General features: G+C 46.3%; 2 protein-coding genes across 4 annotated transcripts; one reads left to right on the top strand and one right to left on the bottom strand.

Annotated features, from left to right (window-relative positions):
* The first annotated feature begins 7,263 nt into the window (after positions 1–7,263).
* On the top strand, positions 7,264–12,174 carry SLC10A1 (solute carrier family 10 member 1). The gene is given in 9 exon segments (XM_071559303.1): positions 7,264–7,545; positions 10,107–10,210; positions 10,212–10,424; positions 10,426–10,466; positions 10,469–10,502; positions 11,191–11,311; positions 11,313–11,405; positions 11,928–12,017; positions 12,019–12,174. Coding segments are annotated over 9 exon segments (1,134 nt in total).
* Positions 12,175–13,969: 1,795 nt separating this feature from the next.
* On the bottom strand, positions 13,970–18,820 carry SRSF5 (serine and arginine rich splicing factor 5). 3 transcript variants are annotated; one of them, XM_071558194.1, is made up of 8 exons: positions 18,683–18,817; positions 18,118–18,267; positions 17,848–17,918; positions 17,550–17,645; positions 17,135–17,204; positions 15,784–15,857; positions 15,018–15,128; positions 13,970–14,862 (listed from the first exon to the last, which is right to left on the bottom strand). In XM_071558194.1, the coding sequence occupies exons 2-8, from the start codon at positions 18,241–18,243 to the stop codon at positions 14,619–14,621; spliced, it is 792 nt and encodes a 263-aa protein (XP_071414295.1). In that variant the 5' UTR covers positions 18,244–18,267; positions 18,683–18,817; the 3' UTR covers positions 13,970–14,618. The 3 variants fall into 3 exon arrangements, with proteins under 3 accessions (XP_071414295.1, XP_071414294.1, XP_071414296.1); XM_071558193.1 differs by having other exon boundaries at positions 13,970–14,865; positions 18,683–18,815; XM_071558195.1 differs by lacking the exons at positions 13,970–14,862; positions 15,018–15,128 and having other exon boundaries at positions 15,847–16,863; positions 18,683–18,820.
* Positions 18,821–19,748: the final 928 nt, after the last annotated feature.

The raw sequence follows: 19,748 nt of genomic DNA, 5'->3' as shown, positions 1-19,748 counted from the left end.
GAGGTCTGGACTTGGCCCAGCCAGGGTGTAGCCTCTGAAGTTTCCTGCTGGTCCTGCCATCTTCTCTGACCAAAGGTGATAAACAGCTCCTCCCATCTCCATAGTTACCCTCTAGCTGTGAAACAAAGCCCTGCTCACCATTATCCTTCTCTATCCAGAGGGCTGATACTTTACTTTTTATAAATTGAAATCTTTGACTGAGCAGGCCAAAGCTAATTTCCCTATTGTGGGCATCATTCTGCAAAGGATGCTATGGGCTGTGCCCACTCAGCACAGAGCTTCGTGTAGCAAGTGTGGCCAGCCTCCAGACCCTCCAGTTTGCAAGGGACTCATGCTGGATTAAAGTAGGACTACCTCAAAAACGTGTGAGGGAGGCAGAAAAGGAGGTTCTTGCCGCTCATTGCTGCATTGGTCCCTTAAAAGAGGAATGAGCCCATTCCCACTCCCCCTGAAAGCAAATGGGGATAAATAGATCACAGAGAAGAGCGGTTAAAACAGGTTCAGGGGAGGCTTGGTTTAAAGCAGGATGTGGGACACCAAACAATTTGGAGCCATTTTGGAGCAGCTAAAGCCCAGGGTGCTCTTGGTGATGTGGTGGAAAACACTTGCAGGGTACAACCCTTGATTGAAAAATAAACGGGCCCCTGAGAGTTCATTGTGCAATGGCTGCTGACATGCAAAGTCAGTGCTGAAAAACATCAACTGTGTTTTCTAAAAATATGAACGAGCAGTGCCCAAGGGAGGGTGGCTTGGGAAGGAAGAAGCAGAGGGAAGAGCCCAACAGTGTTGCTGCATTCCTACAGGATTTCTGGGAAGACACTGCCCTTTCATGCCCTGCAGAGAGCAGGGTCACGTTGGGGGGCCCACTCACAGCAGTCCCCACACCGTGCAAACAAGCCACTAAAGGAAAGAACCCCATTGCTCCATGAGCCCTCGGTGATGATCACATCCCTACAGCAAGCTTTGCAGGCTGCAGACAATCCTCTAAGCCAGGCTGTTGGCTTACAAATGAGGAGCCACATACATGGCTGCAACTGAGAGGTGGACAAGAGGTGCTGCTGTCCCTGGTGAGCTCCCCAGGACCCTCCCCACCAGGACAGCAAGCTTCAAGACCTTGGAGAGGCTTTTCTGCCCAGCAAATCTGAAGCACATGGCCAGATGAACCCATGCAGAGCAGCCTGGCATCTGCCACTGGGGTGATCCTGACCACTGCCACCATCTCTTCCAAGCCCCCAGAGATGGAGAGGGCTCCTCAGCTGCAGGAGAGGCCAGCCAACATAAAGGTGCAGAAACAGTTAAAGTAGCTGGTAAATAAAATTGCCAGCAGAAAAAAACCCATGATCTCGGCAGAGAAAAGCATCCTTTCCAGCACTGCCAACCTCACATACTCAAAAATTATGCATCAGGCTCCAGAGAATCAGTTTTAAAATTGCAAGGGAGTTTGTTCTGGTTTTTAAAGAAAATTATAAATGTTTGAGCTTTTCCTAATTGCACTCTGGTTTCCTGAAGTTTATGATTGTGTTTTCAAACTTTTCTGCAAATCCCTGAGGGCTACAAAGGTCTTTTTTCTTTATAAAATAAAATAAAATTGAGGAGCTCACTTAGTGCCCACAGCTTTGGGGCAAACAGCAAAGATCAAAAGACATACTAAAATGAGGAGTATAGAAAACACTGGAGATCTCAAGAATGAACACCCTGCAACATACGTCTCATCGTTTTTCTCCAGTGCCGCACAAAAAACTTTTAGAAGATATTTTGCTGTTTTAACAAACATCACATTGCTTGAGTACTTTATTTGCCAGCATGAAGAGCAGGTCTTCAGTGGCATTTTGCTTCCAAGAATAATGTTGTTTGCAGCCAAAGGCTGCAGAAAAGTTAAAACTGAGGCTGCTGTCCCTGGCTAAGGGGACCAAAGGAGCACACACTTTCCATGAACACATGTGCTCACGGTTGCTGCTCTTCATGGAGCAGGGAAGGTTGTGAAACATTATCCAGGGTCAAACCCAGACCTGACCTTACATCTTTAGCCTTATCCTTACAGAAATGTATTTCTCTAAAGGGACAAGTAGGTGCCATCAACTTACTTTCTTTGTCTCCAAAGGCACTGAAGGAACTGCTGCATGTCTTACAGAGAGATCTGGGTTACAGGGTTGATAGACTGTGGGAAATATATCAGCCAGTAAACAGCTCAATGATCCTCCAAGATTAAAGGCTGATCTGAGTGCAAACTCGCTATCTTGCCTCTTGAAAGGATTTGGCATTATCAATTGCTGTCCTTAAGAGAACATGCTGCTCTCTTTGCACTGATCCTGTTAGCTTTATTTACCCATGACACGTGCCGAAACATCCTCTTGTAGAGATAATGGCTTCCTTTGGTTACTGTCAGAATGAGCAAATGGGAAACAAAAACATGCTGCTAATAATTAAGTCCTACTCTAACTGAAGCAAGACAAAAGCACAGCACTGCTGGGTTTGGTTTGCCATGGCCTGGGTGCCTGGACAAGCCCCAGGCAAAGGCACTGTCCACAGGAATGCCAGTAACCAAAACACAGCAGTGCCTAATACTTCAGCGGAACTCAAACCCATGAGGTTTCCACCAGCCCAGAAACTCAGCAAAACATTCACGAGGACCAGGAATATGTTTGACACCCAAACTGGCCTCAGCTTCCTAAAGGCTCCTGCTCTAGGCAAAGGTCAGCCCATGTGGGCCTAAGGAGATGCCAGAGGTGATGATAGATGGGTAAGTACACAAATTATCAAAGGTTTTTCAACAGTCCTCTTGAACTTTTCATGGCACATCTGCATCATACAGAAAGGCCAATAGCTCACTTCAGGTAGAAGGTAACAGCTTTAGCAGAATGGTGGAAGAGAGGCAGAAATTGGCTTGCCTGTGTCCTAGAGGAGGACACTAAGCAAGGAAATAGGTCAAGCTCTCTTTCTTTGCAAGTGAACACCATAAACTCTGCCCATGCTGCCTTTTCAGTCTGAATCAGGACCCAATCACAACAGGTGCAAATTGAACAAAAAGACAACAAACTAAGTGAGGGGAATAAAGAAAAAAAGCCTTCAGAAATCCAAACTAAAAACAGTGGCACAGCAACACCACTGAGCACTCACAGAGCTTGTCCTGTAAATACACAGGTGACTGTACCCAAGTACTCCTGTACTTACAAATATTTTTTTAGGTTTACTCCACTGAAGGATTGTTGATCACAAGAGCTTGGCCAGTAGTCCAAGGACTACCCAGGGATGACCAGACTTCAAACATCCATTGGGATGTGGTTTCAGGTGCCCCACCACAGCTGTGGTGCTGCCTTGTGAATTTCTGCTGATCCCCATACACCCTTAGGGTTGTCCCTCAGGCTGGCACACTTGGCGTGCTCCAATGGGCTATGGGAGTCAGGCTTTCACACCAGCCATTCTGTGGATGCTGAAAATGGAAACAAAAGAAAACCTTTCTAGTAGCAAGAATGTGCTATGCTTACCTCTTATTAAGCTCAAATTGTTTCAGGAGCTTCCCCCACTGCTTTTCCCACACAAGAGATGGCTATAGAGAAGGAGAAAGAGCCGGACTGACCCCAGATGTCCCGTCAATGACTTTTTTGGTCCTCATGAGAGTGCAGTGTGGCTCCATCCATTTCTGCCTCTCAGGGAGCTCTTAGCTGCTAAGCAAACTAATATGTTCTCTTCTTTAAGCTCTTAACACCTATGGGAGAGAGAGAAGTCTAAATTTCTAATACACACAGTCTATGGCTTGCCTGCAAAGTCCACAAGCAACCACAAGTGCAAGAGAGAAGAGAGACAAGGTAATTTCCAGGCACCACAGTCAATGATGCAAAAGTCCCGAAGAAACAGACAAATACCAGGCAAAGCCATGGCCTCCACAGTGGCAGCACCATTTTGTTCTTTATTATCCTTGTAACTCCAAAGGGCCAGCTTGGTCCTACAAGATCAGGTATGCACTTAAACATAGCTCTGGTTTGGACTGCATTACTTAATCTTCTTTTTTTTTCAAAGAAAGACTTTTCTTCCTTATGCTTTTCAGAAATGTTTTGCACAGCCACCTGGGGACTCATTTCTAAGATTAACCCTAGTGGTATTTTCCATGTTTTCTCCTTGACATGGAATTTTCTCTCACTTATAAAGGCAATTTGGCTGCCCTTCGTATGGGAGCTTAGGGATTAGCAGGAGATGTGACCATAACCAACCCAATGGAAATGTTCAAAATATAAGCTTTGATATAAATGAAGCACACTCACCTCAGGTCAATGTGCAATTGCCCTTTGTAGGTGTACAGCATCCACAGCTGGAAGCTAGGCAAGGGACTGGACAACCTTCTGCTGCCCAGATCAGCTCTCCCAAGCTCATGCAAAGAGTCTTCTCAAGTGACCCAGAGAGAACACAGCATTCTCTGTATAGTTATCACACCTCAAAGGTTAAATGAAAAGTACACAAGGCTCATTTCTCCCATGAAACTAAGAGCAGTAGTCAGGGCTATACAGATTGGAGACAGGCTTAAGGAACACCCGCAATCCTCCTGACAACATTTTATCAGAGTTGCAAGGAAACTTAAGCTGTCAAATTTTTCTGAAGCTGTCTTTGAAATCTGGTCTCTAAGAAATGAAACAGTCAAGATTAACTAGACCCACTTAAATACATAGTTAACAACTAACTACATTAGACAATAAACAGTATCTCTTTTTCTACTGAGAATAGTAAGCATCACAGATATGAACCCTCTTCCTTCTATAGAATTTCCTCACAAAAAACTGCCTTTGAGGTGAACCTGCTCCACCACCATGCTGACTCTTCCTACAAGCAAGGGCAGCAAAAATAGAAACACCCTCTCTGTATCCAGGAATATGGGGTGCCCCCAGTACTCCCCTCAACCCATCAGCAGGGTGGTTTCTGCCCCAGACTTGCACCCTGCTTCCCACCGAGGGAAAGTAGAGTCTTTACAATGAATCACCACATTTCCCACTGCTACAGACTCCTTAGGGAAACGGAGAATCTACCACAGCAGCCAGAAATCCATGGCAACCTGTGTTTGCCTACCATAAAAATCACCATTCTCCAGTGCACTGATATGACAGAAACATTGGTCTAAATGGTTGAAGTGCCTCACACTCTTGGGAGCCAGCATTTTTTTCTCCAGAGCTTCCCACACTGCTTGAGGTATAAACAATGCCCACCTGGCCAGCAAAACCAATTTTGAAACAATCTCCCTATCACAGAGAAGAGGCATCAGAGTAAGCTTCTTTTTCACTGCTGACCAAATGGAGCATGCTCCAACTGACACCACTGAGTCCGCTCTGGGTCTCTGGCTGGGATGAAGCCATCGGTAAAATTACACAGGGTGAAGCATCTTCTCCTCTGACTGTTTAAAATAAGTGTCACTAAACCAGATAAGATACTGGCACTGCGTCTCAGCCCTTACAGAGTGCTCTTACATCATTTGTCCTGGGCACAGCTTAATGGCAAAATTAATTATTTTCCTATGAAACAAAATTGTTTAAGAAGTAGTCACAGGATTTTAAAGCCTGATGGATGCTAAATGGGATTTGAATAAATAAAAATAACCTTGACTCCTGCCTACGCTCAGGACTGCTGAGAGTAGCACCCCTAGAGCAGGGAGCCAGCAAATGCCTAGCAGTGGGGAACAGGGCATGGCTGCCACCAGGAAGGCAGGAATACAAGGTCCCAGCCACCCTGCCACTCAGTGCCAGATGGGGCCACCATCCATGCCAGTGCCGCAGCAGGCACAGCTGGGCAGTGAACTGTGGATCACAGTGCTGCCTATCCCTGGCATTTCCAAGCAGCTGCAGGATGTCTCCAGGGTGTGCTCCTGCTATCATGACACGGCCTTCAGCCTTGCAGCCTAGCAGGACCATGCAGAGTTGGGGGAGCCTCTCCAGTCCCCCTCCATATGTGCCCTTTCCCTGTGATATGCTGGATAGTCACCCCTATCATGGAGTTGGCATGGCAAGACACTAGCACCCAGCATGGGGATGAGAAGAGAGGGGAATGTGGCCATCACCATGGCATCAAGCTACAGCTGACCTGGCCAGTGCTACATGGCAGCTTGTGCCCGGACTGCTCCATGCCAGGTGGTGAATGGTTTGCATCTCAACACAAGCCCATTCAATTTTTTCTCATTTCTGACCCTACTGTGAGGAGCTCAGACACAAGCAGAGCTAACCACCACCCCTCAAGCATAGAACTTTTCCTGTGACAGGGCAGAACAGACCTAGATTTTGATTGGAAGAATTCCCAAGTGGAACACATCCTCAGGTGATGACACAAGTGAAAAAATATGGAGAGTAAGAAAACTGTGGTGTGAGGGAGCCACAGCTGGAACAATCATGACAAGTCCCAGGTCACAAGTCATGATTGTCCCTGAAGAAGCTCTCCTTGTTCCATCCCCTGACAGCCATTCCAGCATAGTGCACACATATGGGCAGAGATGTGGTGTGCAAATTGCCTCAAAATCCCACAGAAATGAGCAAACTGATTAGCCAAGCACATAACTGTACAGTTCACACTGTTTTCTTAGATCTTACCTGAGCAAAATATAGACACAAGATGTCAGTCATATCTTGTACTGTATCTTGTATTGTATTGTCAGTCATATCTTCAACAGGATGTGAAATCTGACATAAATCAAGCACCACTGCTCCTGTTAGGCACATGTGCTAAAATAAGGCCTTTGGGCAACCACTGGACTGAGCTCAATTTATGTTAAATTCTGTAAAATCAGAGAAGAGATAATGATTGCAGCTGCAAACTAAGAAACTGGGCTTCAGCTCCCCACCACTGAAAGGAACACATAAGCCATTTTATATTTAACAGATGAATTTATAAAGCTGTATCATGAAAGCATGAACTGCTAACTCCTTCAAAAAAAAAAGGAAAAAAAATAAACCCACCACACAGCTCGTTTGGAGCCCGAATAGGAAGTCTAAAAACTTGCATACCTTTTCTTATTCTGTTTTTAAACACCTCCTTTATTGCCTGCGGCTTGTTAAGTATCCCGTGATGGCTGTTGTAGTAGACCATAGCTCTGAATCCGGGAGTATCTGGCTTCATAAAGGCGGTCTAAGCCATCCATCCCGGTGAGACTCAGGGGCTGCAGACGGCGCGTTCCGCCGGGGCCGCGCCGGACGTGCGGCCACTGCCCTCCAGCGGCGGGAGCGGGGCGGGAGCGCCCGCAGGGACACCGTGCCGGTGCCAGCCAGCTGCAAGACACAGAAACGGAGAGACAAAATGTGGAGAACACTTGAAGAACAGCTGGAAGTTTACCTTTCTGGAACTGAGCCCTTCCAGGAAGGAAGGAAAAGGCACGCTTTGCCCAGGGATGAAGCAGGCACTTCTCCGAGGTCAAAGCCTCCTCTGAACAGAGTTAGTTCCATGGCCACCAGGCCAGCAGCAGCCCTGGCAGGCTACCAGCAGCATGGCCATGCAACACCCAGGCCCATTGCATCTTGGCATGGGAGTGTGTTCCTTCCTCCAGTCCTGCCCTGTAGCCATCCCACCTCCCAGGTCACGGTGAGTAGAGCAGCAGCTTTAGAGCTGAGATGTAGCTCTCCGGCCACACCTGAATGCAAACCCCCAGCTCCAGTGCCCATGAGAAAAAACTGGATGTCCCAGAACGAGCCAGGGTGAAACAATGATCCTAATTTATTCTGCTTCTCTCGACCAGTCTCTCCCTTGGTTCCCATGGCATTTCCTCCATTAAGTCCTGGGAATGCTTGGACAATGAAAAACTAGTAGGCATTTTTTCAACTATTAGAGTTGTTGAAACATTCTTCTACAGGCCTCCAAAGACAAAGGGTGAGAGTGTTAGAACATTGTCTTTTCTAAAATCCTGATCTGCACTGAGTTTAGGGAAGGAGGGGGCTCTGGGTGCTGCCGAGGCAGTGACCCTCTTTATAACCTTTTAATTGCTTGTCTTGACCCTCTCTGCATCTCTTAGAAAATTGGGTGCACAGCTAAAAGACAAATGCAATGAAAAACAAGTATTTCCTTAAGAAGGCTCAGAATTTGCAGGAAAGAAAAACCTGAAGAGAGGGATAGGAAGAGATAAGAAATTGCTGTGAGGTTTGCTCCCACATTTTCTATTAATTCCTATGGATATTGCTCATGTGCTACTTTGGCAGCTCTTGCTTGCATCTGGAAATCTTGCAGATGCCCAAGGGAAAACAAAACAGATGCATTGCTGTAGGCCACCTCATCCTGCTTGCTCAGCCAGGGCCTGGCAATGAGGCTAAGCAGTAGTCAGTGATTTATGGGAAGGGCCCTTGCCTCCAGACATGGCAGTGTGGTACTCACAGAGGTGTAGGGCATGGATATGCAGAACCACTGGGAGCTGCAGGCACTGCTCCTCCCCACTCCATGGAGGTTGCCCATGCTGGGCTTCTGAGCTATTGCTGGTGCTTTTCCAGCCTGGCTGCCAGCCTGGAAAATAAAGTTCCAAACCAAAGCAAGAGCAACGGGGAAAGAACGGGAGAATAGCTCCAACATTCCTGCCTGCTGCCAACAGCGTTTCCAGAGCAATAGGGCTGGAGAGGCTAAGCCTACTGAGCTCCCAGACGAACAAGAGTCATGAACATGCTATTGCAGTGTTATAATGCCCTTCAGCAAAGGGATTAGAGCTCAGCCATAGTGCAGCAAACCTCTGTGATTAAAATCCCTTCCCCAGTCTTGTAACACAACTATCCTATAACAACTTCCCTATCTATGAGGCTCTTTTAGACCCAGGCTTTATATTCTGCAACCAGAGGACAGGATTCTACCAGAGGGGAAATACTTTCTTGAAGCAGGACTGAAGAGTCCTATCACTTACCAAGTTTGGGCAGGAAGGGATGCAGTAGCAGGTGATCTGACCAAAGTCTCACACAGCTGCATCCACAGGCACGTAAGGTAACAGCATTCACTTTGCTAATGTGTTCAGCTCTCTCTGTTTCTAAAGTCCCTCCCTGGACCTAAGGGATGGCTCAGGTCAATTTGAAGGCAATAAATGTCTTAAATGAAAGCAAAATCTGGAGGGAGGGATCAGGAAGCATGGCACCAGAGGGCAAGGCAGGCAATATACTCTTCCCCAGCAGGCATAGGGAAGTACGTCCCTTGTGCAGCCAAGGATAGAGCAATGGCAGGATGAACAGCAGTCACCCTTCCAGCAGCTTGTGGATCAATCACCTTTCCAGTCTCCCTTCCTGCCCCAGCACCAGCTGCCCAGCTTCTACTTCCCTGCACGGAAAGCATGATGTGCTGTGCAGCCTTGTAGTGAAAGCACAAGGCAGGTACCAGTCAGGGAGGGAAAAAGCTGCCTATTTGGAATTGCTTGGAGAGCTTGGGGGATGTCTGCAGCCCCAGCTGGATCATGTGCAGAACACCTCAGGTCCTGAAGGCAGCACTGCTGTGCCCATTGAGCACAGCCTTGCACTGCAGAGGTCAGTTGAGGCTCCCACTATGCAGAACCTCTCCTCAGTGCTGAAGAGGGAATAGTATTTCAGATGTTACAGCTTGAAGAATTAATTCCTAAAAAATTTCTAGACAGTGTCAGACTTAGCACATCAGGAAAAGAGACATGAAGGCTCCTAAGAGTTACCAGAGTTACTACTTAGTAGAATAGTAGAATTATTAGTTCCACCCATGGAAGAAATTTCTTCCTAGACCTGCTATCAAGAAATTGATTTATGGCCAGAAGAGTAAGTATTTCATAAGTCTCATTAAAAAAAAGTACCATGGATGCATTATGTTTTTAAGCATTGGCCTTAACAATGTCTTGTGGATGAAAGTTGATTGATTTTCCTTTGTATGAAGTGTCCAACTCCTGAACAAGTTTCCTTCTTGCTCCCACCAGCTCTCTCCTTGTTCTCAATGTGAGGATGGATGCTGGAAGAAGTGAGGGGCCAGAGCAGAAGCTACATCAACTGCACAGCATATTTCTGAAGTGAATGGGGTTCACAGCTGATTGCTCAAAACATGGATTTGTTTCAACAGCTGCTGAAGAGTAAAAGCAGTGTCCTGAAAGAGAGCTCATGTTTTTCTTGCTTTAACTGAATGTTATTTTGACTTTTGAATCAATCTCTCCTTCACTTTCCCAGTCACTTACAGAAGGGACCTCTAAACCCTTCAGTAGGATCAGCAAGACTAAGGGAGCTTTTGAGAGCCCGGAGCTTTGGAGCCCAGGTTGCATGCAAAGCACCACTGTTTGCATTTTACCAGCAGGCCTTGGACAAAGCCCTGAATGCAATCCTTATTGTGGTCCTCTTCCTCATCTTGGTGTCTCTGGGGTGTGCAATGGAGATAGCCGAGATCACAACTTGCCTCAGGAAACTCAAAGGTGCAGCAATTGATGTAATAGCTCAGTATGGTATCATGCCCTTGATGCCATTCATGTTGGGCAAGCTCTTCCAGCTTGGTCATCATCTGCAGCTGCTGCCCAGGGGGAAACCTCTCCATCATCTTAGCCCGGCACTGAGAGGGAACATGAACCTCAGGTAAGGAAAGCTAAGCACTTCTTCATTGTCCAGGCCAATCTAGTCCTATGACTGGTTCAGAAACTAGTTTAATCAACATTAGCAGGCCCCAGGAAGCTTGTCAAAGACTGAAATACTAAATCCAAAACATTTTTAAAGCACCCATATTGCTCAGTGAGTAAATTGGTTCTAGTTTTACAACAAAATGCGATTTTTTTACCTTTCTCTAAAGCATATGGCATGCTGCTTTTGATGACATTAGTACAGGAACACTTTTTCATCTCCACATAGCAGTACATTTAGCATATATATGCTCTATCTATCCATATAGTTCTGTGTAAACTGATCACACTGCCTGAAGATGCTGCATCAGTGACAAACATTGAGCTAGCAGAACACCATTCTCCAACAAGCCCTAGCAATAAAACAAGATCCAGCATGAAAATACAAATTATTACTTTTTCTGTCCATTGTGAATTTCTGAAACGTGAACTGCACCCATGACAAGGGTCCTTTCTGAGCTTGTATAAACTTGAGTCATCTCCTTCCTTCTCTATTCTTATCACATCCTTCTACAATCTGACAATGATGTTGGGGAAATCTCAGTGACAAGTCTTATAGTAAAACCACGTCTGTGTAAGTAATAAAATTAGCACATCCATTAAAAACCCTGTTGTTCTTCCACTGAGGGGTCCTTTCTTCATCTCATTATTGTAATGACCACATGCTCAATGCCCCTGGCAATTGGACTAAAGCCACTGCTTCTGTGCCTTTACTGAGGAGGATTACAAGAGGGTGATTTGGAGGGCAAGGTACCTGACAAAGGAATGAATAATCACCTCCCTGCTACTGATGCTAATCCCGTGTGCCATCCCCATCACTTGGAATGAGAAGAAACCACAGTACACTGGCATTACCACCGAGGTAAGAAGTATCCTGTGCTAGTTGCCTTTCAGGGACCTTCAGGAAGTTTTCGAAAACAGAGGGGCAGGCATATTAACTTCTTTAATGGCATGTCACAAATCAGTAAAAGGGTTGAGGATACAACTCAAGACATCCACTTCACCACAACATTCATTCAAATATTTGCCCAAAGACCAGTCCTACATCTTTTCCAGGCAGATATTTTGTAGCCAACTTCCTATTTTGCTCTCCTTTGTTTGCTTCAGTTTTCACTTTGGGCAAGCACCAGCCATTTTACATATGGACTACATAAACCACGATCATATAAAGCTATTTGGCTGTTTAAGATCCCTCTAGTTTAACACCCCAGGATGGTCTCTTGTTGATTACTTGTAATATTTATGTCCATGAAAGGCACTTACACACTCTCACTATATACTTACACGTGATGGACAGGTAACTGGGTACAGCTGCTTCCAAAAGCTGAGGCAAATTTTGCTGGGGATTTCTCTGTTGTCAATGCCTTAACCACTTTTATTTTAGGCAGGAATGGTTGTGCTTCTACTGTCATCTGCTGCAGTAACTGTTCTCTCTGTGGCCAACGTGGGAAGCAGTATCATTGCTGTCTTCTCAAACATTCCTCCTGGGATCTTCTGCCTTCATGCCTATTCTCATTTTTTTTTCAGATGTAGCAAAAGTAATCTGTGTAGGACTTTCATCTGTCTGCTCATTTTACACCAGCCAAAGGGACTGCCACAGAGCTATCTGCACCCACCATGTTAATTCCTGAAGACCTTTCTCCAGACTAACCCTCTCTTTGCCAGTCCAGAAGGGAGACATCCAGTGACTTCCAAGTCATTGTGACAATCCTTCCTTTAAGATAGCTTAGGGCCATGGTCCCCTGTGACTGCCCCCAGTTTTGCCCATACAAAAAGGTCACTGCCCACATCCGTTCCCCTTTTTAATTTCACTTACCTGTAACTGTCCACTGGCACACATTAGAATGGGGTGCTGAAGACATCCTTGAAGATTAATGTCACTTCTCTAACAAAGACCCAAAATGAAATGTGGAAGTTTCTCTGTGCAGAAACCAGCCAACACTCTGACACAGCTAAGCAGCCCATGGACTGCTGGTTGCTCCCATTTTCCAAATCCCAAGCACCATGCTCTCCACACAGCCAAGGCCACAAAAACCATCACCATGGCAGCCTTAGCATGTCAAGTCTGGGCCCAGCAAGCTGTACCTCTGAAAACAGATGAACCATGAATATGCCGCCTTCTTTTACTGGAGTCAGGGAACTCAACATGCCTGTTCAGGACACCACCCAGCTATGGTCACACCATACACACAACAAAGATTGGCATTAACACCTCTACTGTCCGAAGAACCTCAAGTAATCCATCTTAACTACGGATAAACAGGCTCCTATCAAGAACCTACACTCAGTAACACAGAATCATTTCTGGTCAGAAGTCAACATAATCCCCCTTAATGCAAAGCCTGGGAGTTTGTTTTAAAATGAAAGCTCCTCAACAGCCAGCTCCCCAGGGAAACACGGACACCTACTCATGCTGTTTGCAAGGCACAGAAGCACTGCGGTTTAGAAACAGAACTCAGAACAACTATTCATAGAGCAGGTAGTACCTCATGCTTAGCCTGAGAGAAAGAATATCCCACCCCTTTCCCATCATCAGGTGCCTACAGCCACCTGGGTTGCAGGTGAAGCCTTATCTCACTCAATCAGACACAGATGCCCATCATCACTTAAGTACCCACGATCAACTGACTCAAGATCTCAACACAGCTAACCTTTCACCTGTCAATGCCACCTTTACCCCCAGAAGTTAAAAGCTGTCTTCTTCCACATGTCTTGGGAGTGATCCAACATCTGATCCACCGGTACAAATAACTGCAACAGCAGGGAAGAGAATGCAGCAGGGCTGCAGAGAGGGACAGACCTCACTCTGAGGGGAACCCCCTTGCATTTCCCTATGATCTACCCAAATCCCAGCCTAGGCTACAAAGATCTTTAAAGGTTTCAGCACATTACTAGAATAGCTTTCTAAAGCACTTGATAAAGATAACATTTTTTTAAAATTAAATTCTAAAGCTCTTGTAGGTGAGGCCTTGAGGAACCCAGGGATTGTAGAGGACTGCTGCCCCTGGAAGGCATGAATACTAAGAGAACTTCAGGGTACCACGGCTGTACTTCCAACCCACCAACCTTAAAATGCCACTCCCCCAGAACAAGAACTAATGCCTATAAAAATTGTTTATCTACAATGTTCTCATAAGCATGTGCACAAACACACTAATGAAAAAAGCTGACTACATCCATCTTCAACACTTCATGCTAATTATCCAGAGTGATTAAAAGCTGAATGACTCATCCACTTTTTGCTATGAACTGACAGCATGATTGTTCTTTCAGAACACAGACACATACTGTGACAGCATGATGTATTTAGGATGCCAGTTTACCCCCACACCCAGAACAATCATCACTCTGCCACAGGCCCATCCTTAAGAAACATTTGAACACACTCACACTTTATTAACACTAAGAACAAACCAGACACAGAAATGTTTCTTTATACTTTATTTGAGCTATTTCACTCTTAGGTATCAAGAATTAGACTGCTTTATAGAATATTATTACCACAGGGCAGTGAAATGGGCATTTTCTTAATGTAGTGCAAGTCGTATTAAATGAAAATATTTTAAAATAAAGTTTTATTTCCAGTACCGACCAGCACTTAATCTGCTGACCTCTAACTGAAACAGTATCTCAAAAGCACAAAAAAATACCCTCTGAAATAAAGCTTTATGTACAGCACATATAGAGCTCTTAGATGCCTAAAGCTACTAGTTTGATACTAAATTCACGTTTTTGACTTGCTATTCACACACTTGAATACTGAGAATTAGGCTTTCGGATGACTTGAGTACAAAAAAATTCGTCTGCTTTAGTTATAAAGAGCTCTGCCAATATACACAAACTATACACTTCAGACATTCACAAAAAATGTCAGCAAGAAAAGGGTTATCAAAAAACATTTAATACAATTAGTCAATAACCCTTCCCACCATGGTCCACATCTACAAAGTTCCCCCATTCCTCCCCCCTCCCCATCCAAACCCCTCCCCGCAGAAAGTCACATACTTACCATGAGTTTTAGCAAGTATGGTTTAAAAAAGGGCCCCTTCCTTAAAAAAGGAAAGTTACTTATAGTTCAGTTGCCACTGTCAACAGATCTGGACCTTGATCTAGACCTCTGCCGATCCACAGATGGAGATTTTGATCTACTGGAAGAACGACGTTTCTGGCTCTTGTCTGGCACTGGAGATCGACTGACTGATCGAGACTTGCTATGGCTCCTGCTCCGTGACCTGCTGTAAGACTTGCGGCTGCGAGAACGGGAACGGCTGCGAGACCCAGATGAGCTTCTGCTCCGTGACCTTGACCTGCTTCTGGACCTACTAAGGGAACAAAGAGTACCAGTGTGAGCAACTAAACACCAGGGGCCACAGCAATAACCAGGCAATCCACTGGTCTCCAGTTTGGTTGCCTGGTCACTGACTTCAAAGCTTTCTCTGTGAATACTTAAGCATTATTTAAGAGAACTCCATACCTGTGCCTTTTGCTGCCTTCGATTAGTTTGATTTTCCTTCCATTAATTTCTTTACCCGAAAGCTTTTCAATAGCATTCTTTAAATCACTGTAAGAGGCGAATTCAACCACCCTACAGAAAAAGAAAAAAAATCCTAAACACAAATCTCACTATTATGAGCTGTATTTACAAACATATGCTAAATTTACATTGGGGGGAAAAAAAGTCAACAAAACCCCCAAATGACCAACCCCCAAAACACACACTGCTCAGTGTCACTATCCCTTGTTATCACTTGTGTGTGTGTGTGGGTCGCTCGGCTTCACGAACGAAGATTTGGGAAGGGCTGTCCCCACGTGGGTGTGCCCTTCCAGCCTGCGCAGTGGATTTTTTAGGTGGGGCACAGCATGCGCAGAACTGGCCCCACCGTTTAAGTCCTGAGGTTCATCTGCCACGGCCGAGCGAGCTTGGACAGTGCCAGTGAAGTCCTCAGGACTAGAACCTACAGCACCCGGCATTTCCCAGGAGGTCTCCCATCCAAGTACTAATCCAGGGCTGACCCTGCTTAGCTTCCAAGATCTGATGGGATCGGATGTCAGGGAGGCATTTAACTGTTAAATGTTATCACTTAAGCATGAAAAAACCCCCAAATACTGAGTGCATTTTCAAAGGGTAACTAAATTAAACCATGAACAGCTGCCGACACTGAAAGCAGCCAGCCTCCCTTCCCAATATTACACATACAGGTATTACTCTACAGTTTCAAAAGCTGGTTTGAGAAGCTTACCCTTCATTTAATTTAGGTCTGTGTGCATCTGCAAAGGTTACTTCCCCAGCTTGTCTCATGAAGTCTTTGAGATCCTAACACAAGACCACTTATGTTATGCAAAGCAGTGAAATTAATACTTATCTATACACAAATAGTTTAAAACAAACAACTTACGACTACTGAAAGAGAAGATGTTAGATAAATCACAAACATGGCAAACTGCCATACTTGTATTCTATCAAAACTGAATTATCTAGATCAGGGCACGAAATAAATGAAAAAAAAAAGCATATTGCTCTAAGCAAAATGCTAATAAAGTGTCTTAACATTAATGTTAGTCTACAATGATCTACAAATTAAATAACAAAGAGAGAGAAAGAGAGAGAGAAAGAAATATAAAGGCACATTTGCATATATAGTGGACTGAGTGTGAAGTATTACCCTTATATTTTTGGACTACTTCAGTCTCCATTTACGTTACAGATCTTATATCAATACAGAATTACATTTACATAACACCAATTATTTTGTGCCCCGTATGTCATTAAAAATATAGTTTACTTTACCTTCATTAACAATTCCCTAGGCTAGCCAAGCAGCAAACTGCATTAAGCGACCGGAGATACCGTCATGACATATGCCCGACTGGCTCTTCGCCACCCACTTGACGAACACTACCCAGTCGATGGAAGCCATTAATCGCACTGCCCTCCCTATCAGGAGACTATGGAGGATCCAGACATTCTCTATGCTTGATGTCACCAAGGACCACTTTACTGCGATCAGGATTCCAACGACCACCTAATTTCGTATCTTTGAACTCTTTTCGACCAGGACCTCGTTATTCGGAAGCGTTACAGGAGGAACAGCTCTCAACTTAGGAATCAGATCTCGTTAACGCTCTGGGATCGCTGCAATGTGGCACTTTAAGGAGTGCATCGATTACGTCTAGACCGGCAAACACAGATCTAGAGGTGGCCAAGTGACATTGTAGGAGCTGACTGGAAAGTCAACCAGGCCCGACCAAGAGTGACCAAGACAGAACGATTAGGATAACCCACAGGCACTCCTCGTCATAAGGCCAACGACACAGATAGGCTGGCAAATAAAGGGTTTAATACGTGGTTAAAATGGATTTTAAAAACAAGAAAAAATAAATATATATCCTCAAACATATAAATTTATTATTATTATAAATTTAAATTAACTAGCTTTCATTCAAAATATTTACATTATGTTAAAAATCATATGAATTACATAAACACTTTAGTAAGTCAGAATTAATTTAATTCATTATTTTAAACCATAACTACATTACATTACACATCCATTAAATGAAATCAAAATAGTTAATCATGTTTCAACAAACCTGCCAGCTGACTCGGGAAGACAAGTTTTCCACTATGAGGCGATTTTCTGTTCTTAAAGGTGGGGCATTTCTGTTTGAAAACAATTTTGACTTTTATTAGTAAACAAAATATAGCCACATAAATATTAACAAATGGTCCACCAAAATCTGATATCAGCCATCATCATTAGCACCACAATCTTAACCATGCAATGCCCCAGGCAACCTAGCACATGCAAGTAGCTTTGTGAGGGAACATGACGATGAGAAGCATATTGTGAGACATTCCATAATCTTTAATCTCCTGCTGCCACATCAAAGACCCATTAAAAAAGGCAAATAACACCCTCTACTAACTCATTCCAGCTCAAGTTCTTGGACGGGATGAGCCACAGTGCTCCTTTTTCAACCTGCCTGGGTTGAAAGCTGCACGTACCTCCTGTCACTGCGTGGCCGGCGGCTACTGAAACGGTCAGAGTACCTCCCTCTGCCTCTGCCCCTTGAGCGTGCTCTGGCATGCTCAATTGTCACCCTGGGAAAATAAAAACATGGAAAACCATACATGTTTACCTTTTTTTCCCTTACGGATCCCGTTACACTAAAGGGGGGGGAGAGGAAACCCAAACGAACACAAAATGGTTTGAACAGTACTGATTACACAACGTAAGCTAAAATTCACTCACTGCTTATTCCACATATCCAAACTCGTAAATCCATGAAATGTGATACCTCACCTCTCACTGCAAAGCTCCTTTCCATCCAATTCATAGACGGCATCATCTGCATCCCTCGGATCTTCAAATTCCTGCAAAACCACACCAAAAGCCTAAGATGAAAAGTTACATCTCCAATAACCGAACAGATACTTATGTGTCATACAGTGTGCTCCTGCGGGTACATTATTGGGTTTTCTTTACAAGCAGCTTCGCGTGCACCAAACGCCGAGCGTGCACCGAGGGCGCGGGGCCCTGCGGGACGGGTAGGGGGGAGGTGGGTGCACTCACCACAAACCCGAACCCTCTCTTGAGATCGATGTCGCGGATGCGTCCGTATCCTTTGAAAAACCTCTCCACATCCTTCTCCCTGGCGGCCGGGTTCAGCCTCCCGATGAAGACGCGGCAGCCGCTCATGGCTGTGTGGTGGTGGTAGCGGCGCTGTGGGGGGACAGGACGCGTCGGCCCGCGGTGACTCAGCAGCAGCACCGCCCGCCGCTGCCGCACTGCGTCGGCCCCGCCCGCCCCCGCCGCGGGCCAATAGGAGCGCGTCGGGTGGGCCCCGCCCCAGCCCGCGCCAATGGGAGCCCTGGGCCCGGTGCGGCCCCGCCCCCTCAGGATCAGAGAAGAAAAGAGAACGCCATCGCTCTGCCACAAAATGGCGGCCGTGCCGCACCCGCCTCTGGCTCCGACGGTGCCGTGGCGCGCACCGAGCGGCACAGCGCGGCGAGAACACCGGCTGGGGGCTGGCCGGGCACGCCGTGGGAGCGCCCCGCGAGCGCCCTGCACACCACCCCGCCCGCTGCGCTCCCCCGGGATCCCGCTCGACAGGGAAGCCCCCGGGGCTGTCACGAACCTGGGCTGTGGGTCTCGGTGCGGAGCAAGATGGGCGGGTGCGCGGTACGGTGTGACGGGCGCTCGGCGAGCGGGCACGTCCTTCCCGGGCGGCGAGCGGCTCCGACTGCTGCGCAACGCCGGGGCCGAGCCGCGAAATGGAGGCGGTGCCGCGTCACCATCGCGTCACACCGCCCCGCGCCGCCATTGGCCCGCGCGCCGGCCCCGCCCCCGGCCCCCCCCCGGGTCGGCCCCGCGCGCGCCCCGGCAGCCATCTTGGGGCGGCGGTGCCGCCGTAAACAACCCGCGGAGGAGGGCAAAGGGGGGGGTGGAGGGGTAAACACATCCATCGGGGTCTTATACAGGCACAGCGGGCTAAAGGCTGCGCTGAGCTTGAGTGCCAGGTGCCTGCGAGAGCTGGCAAGGTCTTGCAGGGACAGGCTGTGATGAGAAAATAATGAGGGGAGACAAATATGTAAGGACCTCCTGACCTCTTTGCAGCCTCCTTTGGAACCAAGTGTGTACCGATAAGGTAGACAGCTGAGTTTCATCTCTGTGTTACATAATTCTGCAGTTTCTGGGCCGTTGCAGTAAAGGCAGTGGGTTATCCCAAGGGCTATTTGAAATGCTGAACACATCTGGAAGTTGAAGATAATACCCACTAGTTTTCCAGTACACATGGAGGTGTGACAGGTTGGTTCTGTCACTGTCCTTGCTGGATTAGTGTGCTGGATCAGCCGGCTTTACACGAAGAACCAGCAGTTACAGCTGCGTTAGACTGCCCCTTTTTGATGATGATAGTATGATCCTTTTGATAGCATTTCCCTGACTTGGTCCCCTGCTGCCCCCAGTCCTATCTCCTGCCCCTTCCCCTTGTGGACCTCCTTTGGTGTATCTGCGGTCTTATTAATGACCTCCATGGGATGAATTTTCTCCTTCATAATGCTTAGTCACGGACATAAATTTCCCTGGAACAATACTGCATATGATGCCACTGACGTCATAGCTTTACATGACTGCCCCCACACTCTCTCCTGAAACTGCAACAGCACACAGAGTCACCAAACTGGGAGAGTTATTTCTGCTGC

The sequence above is a fragment of the Pithys albifrons genome, chromosome 6, assembly GCF_047495875.1.
Source record: "Pithys albifrons albifrons isolate INPA30051 chromosome 6, PitAlb_v1, whole genome shotgun sequence".
Classification (NCBI taxonomy): Eukaryota; Metazoa; Chordata; class Aves; order Passeriformes; family Thamnophilidae; genus Pithys; species Pithys albifrons.
This window is presented reverse-complemented; position numbering and strand designations above follow the sequence as displayed.